The sequence below is a fragment of the Macaca thibetana genome, chromosome 6 (assembly GCF_024542745.1).
Source record: "Macaca thibetana thibetana isolate TM-01 chromosome 6, ASM2454274v1, whole genome shotgun sequence".
Lineage (NCBI taxonomy): Eukaryota > Metazoa > Chordata > Mammalia > Primates > Cercopithecidae > Macaca > Macaca thibetana.
The window spans coordinates 53,430,916-53,448,451 of NC_065583.1; the positions used below are offsets into that span (position 1 = coordinate 53,430,916).

At 35.6% G+C, this 17,536-nt stretch overlaps 2 protein-coding genes across 3 annotated transcripts in view; both read right to left on the reverse strand.

The window, feature by feature from the left end:
- Positions 1-17,536, reverse strand: part of ISOC1 (isochorismatase domain containing 1) — a 1,173,170-nt gene that overhangs the window by 936,698 nt on the left and 218,936 nt on the right. The window lies entirely within an intron of this gene.
- The window catches only part of SLC12A2 (solute carrier family 12 member 2), a 103,546-nt gene that overhangs the window by 22,909 nt on the left and 63,101 nt on the right, over positions 1-17,536 (reverse strand). For both annotated transcript variants that reach the window (XM_050795751.1, XM_050795750.1), the window contains exons 13-17: positions 16,489-16,590; positions 15,146-15,301; positions 13,785-13,884; positions 8,553-8,664; positions 4,889-5,029 (exon numbers count right to left, since the gene is read on the reverse strand). In XM_050795751.1, coding sequence (XP_050651708.1) covers positions 4,889-5,029; positions 8,553-8,664; positions 13,785-13,884; positions 15,146-15,301; positions 16,489-16,590 — 611 coding nt within the window. The remainder of the gene's footprint in view (positions 1-4,888; positions 5,030-8,552; positions 8,665-13,784; positions 13,885-15,145; positions 15,302-16,488; positions 16,591-17,536) is intronic.

Sequence of the window (17,536 nt, forward strand, 5' to 3'; positions counted from 1 at the left end):
GAATTGACTAACAAATCCAATGCCATGAAGTCTTATTGCTATGTTTTCTTCTAAGAGTTTTATGGGTTTTGCTCTCATGATTCATGTCACTGATTAAATTTTTATATATAGTGTGAGGTCACATAGGATTACTTGTGACATACTTATATCTTTTTTTTTTTTTTTTTTTTTTTTTTGAGACAGAGTCTCGCTCTGTCGCCCAGGCTGGAGTGCAGTGGCCGGATCTCAGCTCACTGCAAGCTCCGCCTCCCGGGTTTACACCATTCTCCTGCCTCAGCCTCCTGAGCAGCTGGGACTACAGGCGCCCGCCACCTCGCCCGGCTATTTTTTTTTTGTATTTTTTAGTAGAAACGGGGTTTCACTGGGTTAGCCAGGATGGTCTCGATCTCCTGACCTCGTGATCCGCCCGCCTCGGCCTCCCAAAGTGCTGGGATTACAGGCTTGAGCCACCGCGCCCGGCCACTTATATCATTTTTTAAAAAAATTAATTCAAATATTTATCAAGTGTTGACCTGCTACTTGGGATAATTAGGACAGAAGAAATATCCCTAAGTCTGTAAAGCTTACATCTGTTTTCAAAGTGTTCCATCCATGTACAGACTTCTTTCAAGAAGTAAATTTTCCCCCCATTCAATACTGAAAGCACCTTTGACTTGAAGAGGCAGATAAAAATATTCATTTTAGTTTTTTAAAACTATCTTAACCACACAGCATATTTTTAATTGGGGGCGGGGAAGGAATTGGGGAGTAAAAGAAAACCAAGAATATCTTCAGGTTGACAGCTTTTTAAAGAACTAAGCCATAAGATAACCAGTACCTTCTTAATGGTACAAAATACTGTCAGGTCACTCACAGAAATTTGTTACAATCCTGTAATAATTAAAAGGTTTTATTTTTATAAAGTTAACAGTAACATCTTGCTGTACTCTGTGTACTTATATTTTCAATTTTTTTATTGCAATAACTTTCCCTTGAATGACTGAAACTTCATATATATCATTCTCATCCCTAAATCCTTTGCAAATTCCAATCAAAGTAGCTATTCAGTCAGAGGTAATGTTTTCAGTGTCCAAATAACAATATGTTTATCAATGGAGTAATTTACTACCGAAAATATGTCTTCTCCAGAACACACTTCTTTACTATGTGATAGGAAAGGAGTTCTTCATGGATTACATAATTGAAACTTATTTAGCAAAATGCAGTCATTTGAAGCTTATTACACTAGTTTCAAACATTCCCACTGTGTTATTTCTTCAAATCTTTAGCAATGTTTTCTGTTCATCTTAAGTCAAAATTTGCTGACAAAAAAAAATGTATTTAGTTTTGCTATTTAAATATGAAGGTTTAAAACTGTGTTGATAATCAGGTGGCTATTGCCTTACAAAAATTTAAAGGGACAAGGAAATTACAAACATACAAAACAAGAAAATTAGCAGTGCTAATGTCCTTTGCTTAAAGAGGTCTTTAAGCAAGCTATTTAGTGATAAGATTGTCTCTTCTTTAAAATAGTGAAGTCTTAGGCTGGGCATGGATGCTCCCGTCTATAATCCAAGCACTGTGAGAGGCTGAGACAGGAGGATTGCTCAAGCTCAGAGTTCAAGACCAGGCTGAGCAACATGGTGAAACCTTATCTCTACAAAAACCAGCCAGGCATGGTAGTGCATGCCTATGGTCCCGGCTACTCAGGAGGCTGAGGTGGAAGGATCACTTGAGCCCAGGAGGTGGAGGCTGCAGTCAGCTATAGCTATTGCACTCCAGCCTGGGAGACAGAGTGAGACTCTGTCTCAAAAAAAAAAAAAAAGTTTTGTTGTGGAAGCTGGATACTTACACGCAGGTTTAATGATAAATAGATGCTTAAGATTATAATTAGTAACTAGAAAGATGAGGGGACAGAGAAAAATTGAGGGTAAGTCCAGTAAAACAAATAACATCTAAAAACAGCAGCTCTACAACTACACTAAAAGTCACTGTACAAACAAATTAATGTAAAAAATTTTTTACAAAAGTAATAAACAACTAAAAGACATTTGACACTCTGTGTAACACGATTCCCAACAGTAGAAAGGAAAGAGAAATACTCTCAGCAGCAACTTACACTAAAAATTACAGTTACTAGTTCTACGGAGGCAACCGGCACCTATTTGTAATAATATTTCATACAGTTCCTCAGACAGCTCTGCTAGAAAGTCAGTCTCCTAAGTATCTTTCTCAAAACAATACTCTTCTATTTATCCTAAAACTTTGCCCCACACTGATATAGTTGTCATGGCCCACTGCAGTAAATATATTAGGCGGATGAGAGTAATTTGGAGGATGAATTCTAGCTCCTGCCAAATTTACAAAAGAATCATTTATACCACTGAGACTTCCTAGAGCAGTGATTCTTAAAGTATAGTCCCTGAACCAAATTAGCAGTATCACCTCAAATTCTCTTGGAAGTGCAAACGCTGGGCCCTCACCCCAGATCTGATTAATTGTGAGGTGGGGTCTAACGATCTGTGTTTTAACAAGTCTACTAGATGATTCTGACGCATGCTGAAGTTTAACAACCACTGCTCTAAAGAAAAATTTTCATTTATTTCCTTCCTAAAATGTATTGCTTCTATAAATTGGTTATCAGAATGTTCCTATAAATTATATGAAGGAAACAAGATTTACCCACTAGAAATAACCATATGACTCAGTGTAGCATTCTACCTGAAATATTTCAATACTTCACATACAAAAAGGAATAAGTATAAAGTAATAAACACTCATGTATCTACCACCCCATTAAGAAACATCAGAAACACAGTAAAGCCTCCAATGTTCTTCACGTTCTCGTTGCATTTTTACTACGTATTCTATCATTTAGGAATTCATACATATAAAATTTACTACTTTTTAAAATATTTAAATCTTCATATTGTTCCTATACTTTTTAAAACTTGCTATTTTTCCTAAGCACTGTTTCTGAGGTATATCCATGCTGATAGCTCCCCTTCACCACTGTATAGAATTCTACCATACATCTGTACTGTTTTCATTTCTGTGATTGCTGGTTGTTACTTCCAATTCTTTTTCACTATTACAAATGATGTTGCCATGAAGTTTCTTTTTCTTTTTTTTTGAGACGCGGTCTCGCTCTGTCACCCAGACTGGAATGCGCTGTCATGATCTTGGCTCACTGCAACCTCTGTCTTGGGGGTTCAAGAGATTCTCTTGCCTCAGCCTCCCAGGTAGCTGAGATTACAGGTGTGTGCCACCACAACTGACTAAGTTTTGTATTTTTAATAGAGACAGGGTTTCACCATGTTGGCCAGGCTGGTCTTGAACTGCTGCCCTCGGGTGATCCACCTGTCTCAGCCTCCCAAAGTGCTGAGATTACAGGAGTGTGCCACTGCGCCCGGCCTGAAGTTTCATATAGCCTTCTTCACATGTGCAAAAGTTCCTGTGAGATGCACACCTAAGAACAGAGCGTCCTAGAATATTCAAACCCAATTTGCAGGACATTCTGCCAGGTTGCTTTCCTATTTTGGACAGCGTTGTTGTCCTATCTACATTACCACAGCACTTCAAAGATGTCCAGTTGCTCTATTTCAGGGGTGTCCAATCTTTTGGCTTCTCTGGGCCACACTGGAATAATTGTCTTGGGCCACACACAGAATACACTAACACTAATGATAGCTGAGGAGCTTAGAAAAAAAAAAAATCACAAAAATAGCTCATAATATTTTAAGAAAATTTATGAATTTGGGTTAGGCCACATTCAAAGCCATCCTGGGCCACACGTAGTCCGCGGGTTGAACCAGCCTGCTCTATGCCACTTCTAACACTCTGTATTGGCAGACTTAATTTGGGGTCAGTCTAACGGATATAGAATAAGAGTATATTGTGCTTTTAATTTTTATTTCTGTCATTTAGTTTTCCTCTCTGTTCATATATTTTGCTTTTTTTTTTTTTGTTACTGACATAGTATTTCTTTCTGTATTCTGGACCATATCTTTTGTTGATTACATGTCAGGATCACTATCTTCCCGTGGTCTCTGCTTCCTTTTCTTATTTTCATGTTTTCTTTAGAATCTCAAAATTTTAAACTACAAAACTACTGAACTCAATTTTTGGTGCCTCACTCTTCCCTAGCTCAAGGTCATAAAATTGTTTTAGAATTTTTTTCTATAAACAAAACAAATTGGCCTTTTAAATTTAGGTGTTTAATCCATCTGGAGGTATGTTTTGTGTGGTTTTCATAAGGATCCAGTCTTTTTTTTTCACGTAAATAATGAATTATTCTGGCCCATGCTTTCAATAGCACCTCTGTCATGTATGTTAAGTTTCTGGTATTTTGTGGCATTCATCTAACTGTCTACTGCTATATTTTGTGCTGTTTCTTCTGTTTTGTGCCATTCATCTAACTGTCTATCACTATATTCAACACCACAATGTCTTAATTACTACAGTTTTTTGACAGGGCTTTCTTTCCTATCAAGCAAGCCTACCCTGTCCCTTCTTCCTGGATTGCCTTGGCTATTCTTAACCCTGTGCTTATCAAGTTCTAAGAAACACACAACAAAAAGAGATCAGAAGACAATACTCTGAGTCTCCCACCTCTACTTTAACAAAGTAGCTCCACGATTACACAGTTAACACAGAACAACACAATATTTCTACGGTCCCTTTAATTCTGAATTATACAAATCCTAGTAGTTTACTTTCAGTGTCTCATGCTCTACTGATTGAACTAGCCAGGCGACCCAAAGTAGTTTACTTTAATAAAGACATAAAAAAAAGATTTATCATTTGTATTAATATGAAGAATGAAATCTATGAAATCTAGAATTAAAAAGTTTTTAAAAGCTTATACAAATCTAAAATGTAGGCATTTGAAAAGCATTAACAAAGTTACCTGCATCAAATACTGTGCACCTTCTCTCAAGTCATCTGCATGTACTGGAGCATAAAATGCCTTCATTTTGTTCTTAATAAGCCATCGCTGATATTTGGCTTGATCGATGGACATCTCTTTCATGGCTTGTCTTCGAGGACCCTTTGAATAAAAATATTAATAATATATTTAATTAAAAAGTAAACTACTTCACATTTACATAAACCATTCATCCTGTTATACTGGCTTGAAACAGGTGACTAAATGTAGGGGCGGAAGAAGTATAATAACAGCATTTTATTTTCATGTAGTCTTTTTAATACGTAAGATTACAAAAAAGTAGAGTTGATGGAATAGCTAAGGCACAAGGACACCAGTAGAAAGAAGAAAAGAAACACAGACTTAAAAATAAATTAAGTTTCCATTCTAAGTAAATGAAAGAGGTTAGAAGCTATTGAAAATGAAGAGATTACACAGAGTAAAATAACCACCTTCTATTTTTCTACAGAAAGTTTCCCTAGCTTGATTTTCGTTACTCCCAAATGTCTGTGTTATTAATTCTAACTTGAGAATATCACTGAAAATCTAAGTGAGCTATATAATATTAATGCATTTTTCTTCAAAATTCTGTTAAAGGATGAAATAACAGGAGAAACTAAATGAGCTTTGTTAACTCATAACTCTATTTTGATCCTTGTAAGCAATACACAAAATGTTTTATACACAAATATATAAAACAAAAATCTAAAAATAAGCTTAACACACCCTAAATGTAAATAAGTAAAAATATAATTTACCTTTTGTAGTAGGGAAACTGTCTCATTTGTAAACGTCTTATGCTCAAGCCTTGATTTAGCTGATCAGCTCAGAGACAAACTAGAAAACTCCACAAGTCCCAAGTGGGGTCAGTGTCTCCAAGAATCCTTCCACCACCCTAGACACACACACACACACACACACACACACACACACACACACACACACACACGCCCCTTGACTTTGCCACTGTATAAGCAGAACAACCAGCTGGGGATGAGACATGAGGTATACAACACACACTTCTAGAACCAAAGCAAGATGAAGAACAGAACTTGGGAGAGAAGCTAATTCAACAAATACCCCTATTTCTTATGCAGCACAGGTAAGCCATCATCCAGTCTGTTCTTAATAACCACAATGCCAAAACACTAAAAACTACTTTCGGATTAAAAAAGGTTCATCATTTTTAATAGTTCTCTTCTGGCTAAAACAAAAAAGAATTGGCAACTAAGTGTTTGAACTTAGAAATTCAGCATTCATTTTGCTCTTCTTACATACCAGAGATACTACTTCCCCCTGGAGATATTTATCACAATTTGCCTATTTTTTCCAACCCCCATTTTTTTTCTGTTAAGTAAATGTTCCCAAGTGTTCTTGGGACTTTATAAAACACACACACACACACACACACACACACACACACACACACAAGTTCTGCAATACATGTGCAGAATGTGCAAGTTTGTTACATAGGTATATACATGCCATGGTGGTTTGCTGCACCCATCAACCTGTCATCTACATTAGGTATTTCCCCTAATGCTATCCCTCCCCGAGCACCCCCACCTCCCGACAGGTCCTGCTGTGTGATGTTCCCCTCCCTGTGTCCATGTGTTCTCACTGTTCAACTCCCATTTATGAGTGAGAACATGCAGTATTTGGTTTCCTGTTCTTGGGTTAGTTTGCTGAAAATGATGGTTTCCAGCTTCATCCATGTCCCTGGCAAAGGACATGACATGAACTCATCCTTTTTTATGGCTGCACAGTATTCCATGGTGTATATGTGCTACATTTTCTTTATCCAGTTTATCACTAATGGGCATTTGGGTTGGTTCCAAGTCTTTGCTGTTGTCAACAATGCCACAGTAAACATACGTGTGCATGTGTTTTAATAGTAGAATGATTTATAATCCTTTGGGTATATACCCAGTAATGGGATTACTGGCTCAAATGGTATTTCTGGTTCTAGATCCTCAAGGAATCGCCATGCTGTCTTCCATAATGATTGAACTAATTTGAACTCCCACTAACAATGTAAAAGCGTTCCTATTTCTCCACATCTTCTCCAGCATCTGTTGTTTCCTGACTTTTTAATGATCACCATTCTAACTGGCGTGAGATGGTATCTCATTGTGGTTTTGATTTGCATTTCTCTCTAATGAGATTTTTTTCATATGTTTGTTGGCCATATAAATGTCTTCTTTTGAAAAGTGTCTGTTCAGATAGATCCTTTGCCCACTTTTTGACGGGGTGGTTTTTTTCTTGTAAATTTGTTTAAGTTCCTTGTAGATTCTGGGTATTAGCCCTTTGTCAGTTGGGTAGATTGCAAAAATTTTCTTCCATTCTGTAGGCTGCCTGTTCACTCTGATGATAGTTTCTTTTGCTGTGCAGAAGCTCTTTACTTTAATAAGATCCCATTTATCAATTTTGGCTTTTGTTGCCATTGCTTTTGGTGTTTTAGTCATGAAGTCTTTGCCCATGCCTGTGTCCTGAATGGTACTGACTAGGTTTTCTTCTAGGGTTTTTATGGTTTTAGGTCTTACGTTTAAGTCTTTAATCCATCTTAATTTTTGTATAAGGTATGAGGAAGGGGCCCAGTTTCAGACATATTAATGAGAAAAATAACAGTGAATTTTGACTCCATAAGTATCAAAAAGCCAAACCACTCTATAAGGACAACACAGTTTGTTAAAATCTACTCATAATGAATAAGAAAAACAATGAGAGCTCAAAATTCAATATCTGTTCCAAAATGCTACTTCGAGACCATTTAGGGGCAAAAATATTTTGAAAAAAACAACTACCTGAAAAAAAAAAAACAGGTTTGCTTGTCAAATTATTTCCAATCTAGAAAGCCCTATAAATTACAAATTATATATAGCATAAAAAATTTTAGTATAAAAAAATTTCACACCTGTCAGAATGGCAATTATTAAGTCAAAAAAACAAAAAAACAAAAAAACCCCACAGATGCTGGTGAGGTTGCAGAGAAAAGAAAACACTTATACACTGTTGGTGGGAATGTAAATTATACTTCAGCCACTGTGGAAAACAGTTTGGCTTTCTCAAAGAGCTCAAAGCAGAACTATCATTTGACTCAGCAATCCCATTATTGGGCATATCTCCAAAGGAACATAAATTGTTTTACCATAAAGACACATTCATGTACATGTTCATCGCAGCACTATTCACAATAGCAAAGACATGGAATCACCCTAAATGCCCATCAATGGTAGACTGGATAAAGAAAATGTGGTACATATATACCATGGAATATTATGCAGCCATAAAAAAGAATGAGACCACTTCCTTTCCAGAAACATGGCTGCAGCTAGAAGCTATAATCCTAAGTAAACTAACACAGGAACACAAAACAAAATACCCCATGTTCACTCTTATAAATGAGAGTTAAACATTAAGTACATAAAGATACAAAGTAGGGAAAAACAGACACTGGGGGCTACTGGGTGGTAGGAGGGTGAGGATCAAAAAATTACCTACAGGGTGCTATGCTTATTACCTGGGTGACAAAACAATCTGTACACCAAACCCCTGTGTTTAGCTATATAACAAACCTGCACATGTATCCCTGAACCTAAAATAAAACTTTAAAAAACTTGAAAAAGAAAACAAAATTGATACTTACCATATGTACATGGCCACAGATCATCAAACCAACATTTTTTGTGAAATCATGAACAAGATGAAGTAAAGCTGGACGTGAGTTTGGAGCACCTGTCATAACAAGACACTGTGGCCTAATTTAAGATGAAAAGACAAACAAAATTAGATAAATTTGTGTTTCTGGCAACAAGAACATGATTTTAAGTTGTTTCTCTAAGAAGCTTTCTGTATTCAACTGTCCTTAAGACGCAAGCCACAGGATTCTCAAAAATAGTATTTTTAACCTGGACTTCTTGGTACATGAGAAATGCAGAAACGAAGTCTTGGAACAAACATCATGCCAAATGTCCCTCTAAAATAACAGGTAATATTATACACCAAGATTCTGGTAGGTATTACAGAAAGAAATTATCATGCTAGTTAAAAAAACACGTAACAATTTTTCATTTTCTGAAGGTGATAAATACTCTATTAATAATTCTTTCACAGAGTTTGCGAAACTTCCTGCGAGCACAGCTTTGCCTTCAAATATGTAACAATTTTTCATTTTCTAAAGGTAATAAATATTCTATTAATAATTCTTTCACAGAGTTTGCAAAACTTCCTGCAAGCACAGCTTTGCCTTCATGTACAAAACAGGTCACTTTCCTTCTCAGCTTGATCACTTCATAATTACTACTACTTCGTGGTATCAGCCCTCTCTAATCTAGCTTAACATTAATCACTGTTGTCACGTGAGTAAAATCACCTATGATGAAAAAAAGATTTCTACTTGAACTAGAAATTTTAATTCTAGCTATCAATGATGAAAGCCAAAACTGAATTTAATTGCCTTTGCAAATGTGAGACAGTGGCATGCCTTTCATATATTTGTAACTCTTGATTTTCACTGACTAGAAATGGAAATCACTGATATTTAATGAAAAAAATATACAGGTCTCCATTTGGTAGGTCCAAACAGGTTGGCAAAAATTCTTTAAGACAAGGATTTATATAATCAAAATAAACTATAACAGAAAGTGAACTGCAGACTACCATTTCTGACTTAAACATTAACTTTTAGAGGAGCCCTTAAAATGAGCATGCAAACCTAAATAACGACTTTTCAAAAAATACCATCTTACTTAGAATTTTAGCAAATGAGCTGGTAAAGCAATTCTGTCTGGGAGAGTTGCTTTGAGGCAATCAAACATGAAATCATGCCCCAGGCTTTCTGAGCTTCAGCAAGTTACATAACTCCTTAGCCAGACAGCATATTTCCTAGTCTTCCTAGGAGCTACATGTGGCCCAATGACTAACTTATAGCCCGTAAGTATGTTCCTATTTCCAGGAAGCTGCACTGCCTCCATACATTCTTCCCCCTTTCCAGAAACCTAGACTATGGATGCGGTGATGACTCTGACCACACGAACAAAAACAACTAGGGAATGACAGACTGATAAGGAATGCGGGTCCTGAGTGACCAAAGTATAGCAAATCTGCTTACCTGCCATGAACCATCTGTCTACTTCTGGACTACCATGCGACACCAATGTCTCTCTTGTTTGAGCCACTGTATTTTTCAGTCTTTGTGTTACAGTAGTTTAACCCATACCCTAACTAACAGAATCTGTTATTGTGAGAAATTAACTTGCAGCCCCTACCTCTACTAAATAAAAAACCACAAAGATATCATTTGGTACAGTTTTATCATACCAAAAATGGTACAGTACAAAGTTTATTAAGGATGACTTTGAGTAACAGCAGCAGAGTGCACATCTGCCTTGATTTTGTCTCCTTTCTCAAAGCTCTCCATGACATAGAGATTTTTTTTAAAGTCACAAACCACAAAAACATCTAGAGCACAAGTGCATTGAAATACTGAAAGCTAGAAAGCAACTGGAAGAAAAGTAAAGGATTTGACAAATCAGGAAAAAAACAAAATCTGAAAAGCACATGAGAAAGCTATGAAACTACCTGATTTTACATCTAAAAATCACCAAAATGCCTAGGAGTTAGGAACAGTAGGTCCCTCTGGACATGGCAGAACAGTGTGTCAAAGAAAGTAAAAGTTTACACAAGAAGTAACTAAATGGATCTAAATCATTTCCATCACTGTGATAGGTCACTGTCCCTGTCCCTTCCCAACCCTACTAAGCTGGGGCTTATTTGCTGGAGAGAGCCCCTGGTCTGGGAGTCACCAGCAACAGCTGGGGGCAGAAGTAAGCTACTTTTAATAGGAGAGTTTAAAGAACATGTATATACTGAACCCTGAAACCTTTAAGCTTCTTTCTCCACTTGGCTCCCAGAACGCTCTACCTACAAGCAGAAGATTAAAAGATCTTTTCTGGAAAATCTAATCAGATCAAAAAGAAAGCCTTTCTTTCCAGCAAAGCCACATTAATCTACATTAAGGACTTCAACTGACAAGCTCCACTCACCAATGCCGAACTTCCCTGGCCAAGTATTAGAGATACTTCATTTCAGACAAGGCTAAATCCCAAAACCCAAATTAAAGAAACAGTAAACAGTAAGTCTTCACAAGGTGAAGACAACAAAAATCTTTCGGCAAGTTTGGTGAAGGTTAAGACGGTGATGAATATAGTTAAGTAAGAAGAAAAATTACTTTTGGGGAAACAAAAAAGCTATGTAGCAAAGAAAAAACAGTAATTTACTACATGGCTCAGCTGTTACAGCAGGTTTAAAAGTCTTAAAAATAGAAATACCAAATATGATATAATCAAAAGCATGATATAAAATGTACAGGGAGGATGGGGAATAAAGGTAAGGATGCATGCATGAGGTAGGCATATGTAGATGAAAGACATCAGTCAATAATACCCAAAATTAAAAATCAAAAAGTACAGTAGTCCCCCTTTATCTGCAGCTTTGTTTTCCATTGTTTCAGAATATAGAACATTCCATAAATACACAATTTATAAGTTTTAAATTATACATCATTCTGAGTAGTGTGGTGAAATTTCTCAACATCCGGCTCCATCTGGCCTGGGACATAAATTCTCCCTTTATCCAGCGTCTCCGTGCTACAGATACTACCTGCCCAATATCTGTCCTGGTTATCAGATCAACTGTTGCATATCGCAGTGCCTGTGTTCAGGCAACTCTTTTTTACTTCATGATGCCCTCAAAGCACAAGAGTAGTGATGCTGGCAATTTGAATATGCCAAGAAAAACTGTAAAATGCTTCCTTTAAGTGAAAAGGTGAAAGTTCTTAGTAAGGAAAGAAAAAAAATCATATGCAGAGGTTACTAAAATCTACAGGAAGAAAATGAATCTTCTAACTGTGAAATTATAAGGAAGGAAAAATAAATTCATGCTAGTTTTGCTTCTGTACTTCAAACTGTAAGAGTTGCAGCTGTAATGTGCAATAAGGGCTTAGTTAAGATGGAAAAGGCACTAACTTTGTGGATAGGAGACATGAACAACAACCACAAAAAGGTGTTCTGACCCATGACAATGAAGTTGAGTACTCTCTGCAGTTCCAGCTATCCACTGAGGGTCCCGGAACATAACCCCTGTGGGTAACGGGACTACTGTGCAGCAACACAAGCATGATATTTATGAAGTAGGATATGAGGAGCAGGCAACTACTGATTTTCATGACAAACCTTGCAGACTAGCTTTTCCTCTTTACACAATATTCACATATAATTCTTGTAAAAATTAAAAAGCCAAATTGGGCTAATTTTTTTTTTTTAGACAGGGTCTCGCTATTGCCCAGGCTAGCACGTAGTGGTGCAATCATGGCTTACTATAGCCTAGACACTTCTAGACTCAAGCGATCCCGCAGCCTTGGTCTCCCGACCACAGGTATGCACTATCATACTTGGCTATTTTTTAAATTTTTGGTAAAGACAAGATCTCACTATGTTGCCTAGCCTGGTCTGAAATTGCTGGTCTCCAACTCCTAAGCTCAAGTGATCCTTCTGCCTCAGGCTCCCCAAGTGATGGGACTGCAGGCATGAGCCACCATGCCCAAAAATAATTTTTTTTAATGTTGCCTTTACTACAATGAGCCAAAGCAATAGGTTTTGTGTTTGTTTGTTTTTTAAATTAATGGCAAATAAACATAGACTCTTGGTCATACTCTCAGTTCTAGGATACAACTTTTTACATAAAAAGAGTAATTTCTATTTTCTGTTATCTTTGACATCACTATCCAAAATATGCTGAAGTGAAAAGTTTTCCTCCCAGGGCTCTCATTCCTTCTTCTCCATTTCTGTCTACACTAAAGCTGAAGACCTGCGTGTGGTCTCTGAGAACTTTTTATTCTAGCAAAAGGAAGAGGGGAATTCGAAAAAGTAACAAAAAAATAAACAATTACTTTGACTGGGAGGGAGACTGGGTAGAGCAATTCTCTTTTGACACTTATCTATGTTTCAGCGTTTCTTTAAACATAGGAAAGATTTGTGTTTATCATGCAGAAGCCAATAAGGAGGGATTACTCATGACTAAAGAAAGTTTATACTGAGGGTTAATAAACTATTAGAAAGATAATATAATCTTCTTTTGTTTTTTTTTTGAGACGGAGTCTCACTCTGTTGCCCAGGCTGGAGTGCAGTGGCATGATCTTGGCTCACTGCAACTTCCGCCTCCTGGGTTCAAGCCATTCTCCTGCTTCAGCCTCCCAAGTAGCTGGGACTACAGACATGCGCCACCATGCCTGGCTAATTTTTTTATTTTTAGTAGAGACAGGGTTTTACCATGTTGGCCAGGCTAGTCTCGAACTCTTGACCTCAAGTGATCCCCCAGCCTCAGCCTCCCAAAGTGCTGGGATTACAGGCATGAGCCACCGTGCCCATCCAAAAAGGTAATATATTCTTAAAGTCATTTATTGAGGAAAATAGTAATAAATGCTCTTTAGTGTAAGCACTGATTCTTTGTCACTATAAGTTACTTCCAGTTAATCACTGATAAGACACAACTAACAATTTTAGTGTGTTGGTAATGTACAAAATAAGGCATGTCAAAAAATCTTTATGAATCACATACAGTTACATAACTTTAATGGCCATGGAGAAAATAAAACTTTGACTTTATGATACACATCATTTAAAAGTCTTCAAGTGAGAAAACTCCAAAACCCTCATAACATTTTTGTTAATTTTTCTCTTTGTACAATTTTGTTCTTGAATAATTAAACTGCCCAAGTCCAATTAAAAATGTGAAATGCACATGAAAATGTCACTGAAAAATAAGAACTGACTGGCCAGCAAAAAGAAAATGCTTTCATGTTTCCTTCTTTATCACATACCTAAAGTTTTTCACGTGGTCTTCCACTCCAGAAAGACGAATTGAATGCTGCAGTGCATTCAGGTAAGTCAGGGCTTGTGTAGAGGATCCCCAATTCACATCTGTGGGAAGATAATGTTCATGCAGCATTAATATCAGTAATAACAACCAATAAATAGCGAATCTGAGGCACAGAGAATTAAACATGCTTTCACATTTAAAAAGTCAATTGCTGAAATACACTATTGTACTTTCAATAGTTCACATATACAGCAAGATATTAAGACTGATAATCTGAACTATAATTCATTTAAAGTATAATTTAGAAAAGATAGATAGGGCTGCAGACATGCTGTGCATACAACTCTAAAAGAGTTTCACAAATAAATATGTTAAAATTATTGTTTGTATAGCCAAAGGTCTAAAGGGAAATGAGCAAATTTCTAATTGTTAAGAAATACTTGTTTATAGTACTTAACTGGGTTATTTGAACAGGAAAATTTTATTTCTTATTGAATAAACAACTTGGACTTCAAATGATTTAGACATTTGTTAATTTATAGACTTAATAGGTACGTTAGAGAAATAATTTCTTCTAAAATGGTTTATTTCATTTCTGGAGCTACCACTTTAATCTAAAAGCTCATCATTTCATATCTGGATTACAAAATGCATTCTTATTGAAACTAATCTTATGTAATCTCTTCCCCATCTATTCTATTAAGCCCAAATGAAGACTTTCTCATCAGGTCTTTCTTGTGTCACAGGTTATAATGCTCAATACTGGGACCAATCCTAACATACTCTAGCATCATCATCTTACTGGGAGATACATTTAGCTGTTATCAATATGACATACTAGGAAATCACTAATCATTGCCCAGTTAAAACAAGTTTGTCCAATTTCCCCTGCTACATAGTATCCTAGTGGGAAAGACACTATGTCTTCCAATATTTTGTTAACTCCGTGTTATTCAATACAGTTCTAAGACCACAGTAGGTTATATATATATAGATAGCCTAGCTTATTAGGCTACATAGCTACTACAGTACTGTAACTGGATCCTTTCAAAAAATAATTTTAAAATATAGTGAGTGCAGCAAAATGTTAATTATATGCATTTATTATTTTTCTACAAATAGGATCAATTTAATTTATGAGTAAGAATGGAAACCGTAAGAATAAAAAATCTCGAAGTAACTGTTTTATTAAAACTACATGTATTTGAAAAAAATAAAACTTTAAAGAGTTTGGAAATAAAGTATTTTAGGTTTTATACAAAGTAGCTTTCAAATATACAAAAGATGATGCTTAAAATGAAAAATAACAAAGAACTTCTAGATGTTTTCTAGCTTGGGATACAAACAAAAAAGTCTACTAACCTGGTTTTTTGTAGGTAACATAAATATACAGCCCAAGGACTATCACATATGTTAGCAGTGCAGCCCACCAGTTAATGACAAACATCACTATGCAACAAAGAATTGCTCCCAGAAGTGATATCCACATGTTGTAGTATTTGAATGCAGGACGCCATCCTAACAATAACAAATAAATAAAAGTCACACAAATACTTCATCTGCTTTACATAATGGTACATATGTATTCAAAAAATAACATTCTTTAGCGCTGACACACTGAGAAGACTTTAAGCATTAAGTATAAGTCTAATACTGAAAAGTGAAGTCAAAGACTATTATTGATCACAATTGAATTTGACAATTCTTGATGACTATGAAAAGGTAATATCTATTTCCACATTACTGTATCCTACTAGTTCTGTATTCAATAAACCCTTCATTAAAAGAGTAAATCAACCTACCTTAGGTAAATGTTAAAAACTACAGAAGGTTTTACAAAGAAAGGTCTCAAATTGAATCCTTAGTAGTAACTAGGCTTTATTTTCTGGTTCTAAGATGACTCATATCCATAGTCTAATGAATATATAAAACATTTCAAACAAAATGTTCATAAAAATCATTAAAAACATAATCAACTTGCTAGAAGAACTAAGAGCTGACTACAGAAACACCTACCTTCCCATTTAGTGAAGTATTTATGAAGGAAGCCCACTTTAAAAAATGTTGAAGACCACGTTTTTAAATTTTCATTGGTAAGTAGTTCCACAGGCAAAATTATTTTAAAAGATCATTTCAATAAAATTTATATGTTTAAAGTAAAACCCTGATGCTAGAATGTTTGTGTTCAAAGTTCTCATACTTTATCTTCCCTGTCCTCAGACTTTCAAATCTTTAAAAGGAACAATGCTTTTGTTTCTTCAGTTCCTTTCCTGATTTGCAACGGTAGTCACAGTTTATAAGAAAAGTCTCATACATTTACAGTTGATAGAGACCCCTTATGTCAGAATTTTACAGAATTCACTATGTTAAAACCATTTTCTTACAGGTAACCTACATCAGAGTGATGTTCTTAGAACTAAAATAGAAATCAGCTAAAGATTGAAAAACTAGTTTTTTAAAAAGTAACAATTTTTCACAGTGTTATCAGAATTAGATTAATGCTAAACGCTTTGAAGACAAACAATATTATCAGTAAACTTACTGATAAAGAGATCTTTGAAGACTTAATTTGAATTAACTATAAAGGCAGACATGGCATTAATGAACTAATCCCACACATAATATCTTTTAAAATGTGGCAAAAGTTTTATTTTCTTTGAAATCAAAAATAGTATTTACAAACTTTTTTAAAAATGTAAAATTACCTGGAGATTTTGCAAGTGATGCATGGAATACTGAAAAATTGATCAATGCATATGATGCAAGGAAGAAGTTTGAGATAATTGGAGCAATAACATTCAGTTCAGCTGCAAAACAAACACGTGCAAGATTTACTGACGTATTAGACATTTAACTTTTTAAAATTATGAAGTATTTCAAATCTTTAGTTAACAACACAACACCCCATAACTACCATCCAGATTTCATAAACATTTAGATTTTGCCATATATGCCTCATATACTTAACTTTTCAGAAATCCAATCCTATGCAAACTATTGAATCCCCTTTATACTTTATCTCACACTTCTCCAAACTTGGTATATTCTGTCCAGTCATACATAGTTTTATGACATATATAGTCTATATGCATCATACAGTACTGTTCTGGGTGTTTTAAAAGTTATGTAAATAGCATACCATAGGTATCATTCTGAAATTTGATCTTTTACATTTATTTTTGAAATTCATCCACATTGATATGTGAAAACCAAGTTTATCCCTCTAACTGCTGCATAGTTTTCTTCTATTGATCTAGGTTGCTTTCATTTTTCACTATAATGAATAATACTAGAAACATTATTGTATATGGCTCTTTAAGTATATATACAAGTTTCTACAGGGCACACACCTAGAAGGAAAACTGCTGATTACAGAAAAGTTTACGAGATATTGCCCACTTGTTCTCCAGAAGTGGCTACACCAAATACACATCTAATGGTGTCAGATGGGAGTTAGTTTCCACATAGTCCCACAACACTTGGTGGTACATCAGCCTTTTAATGTCAACTAGTCTCAGAGGTTAGACAAAATTCTTTAAACCTTAAAAAGTCCAATGTCGTCTTTAGCAGTGGAAGACCCAACAGAGCTCACTTGTGATCAGAGGCAGAGTGCCAAAAAAATAGATCACCAAAGGCACTGATGTCACAGGTGACACTGCAATCCTTTTCTTTATGCCATTATCATATTTGTTTAGGAAAAAGAACCTAGGAATTCCCTTTAGGCTCTAATGAGGACTTAGTAATGGCAATAAT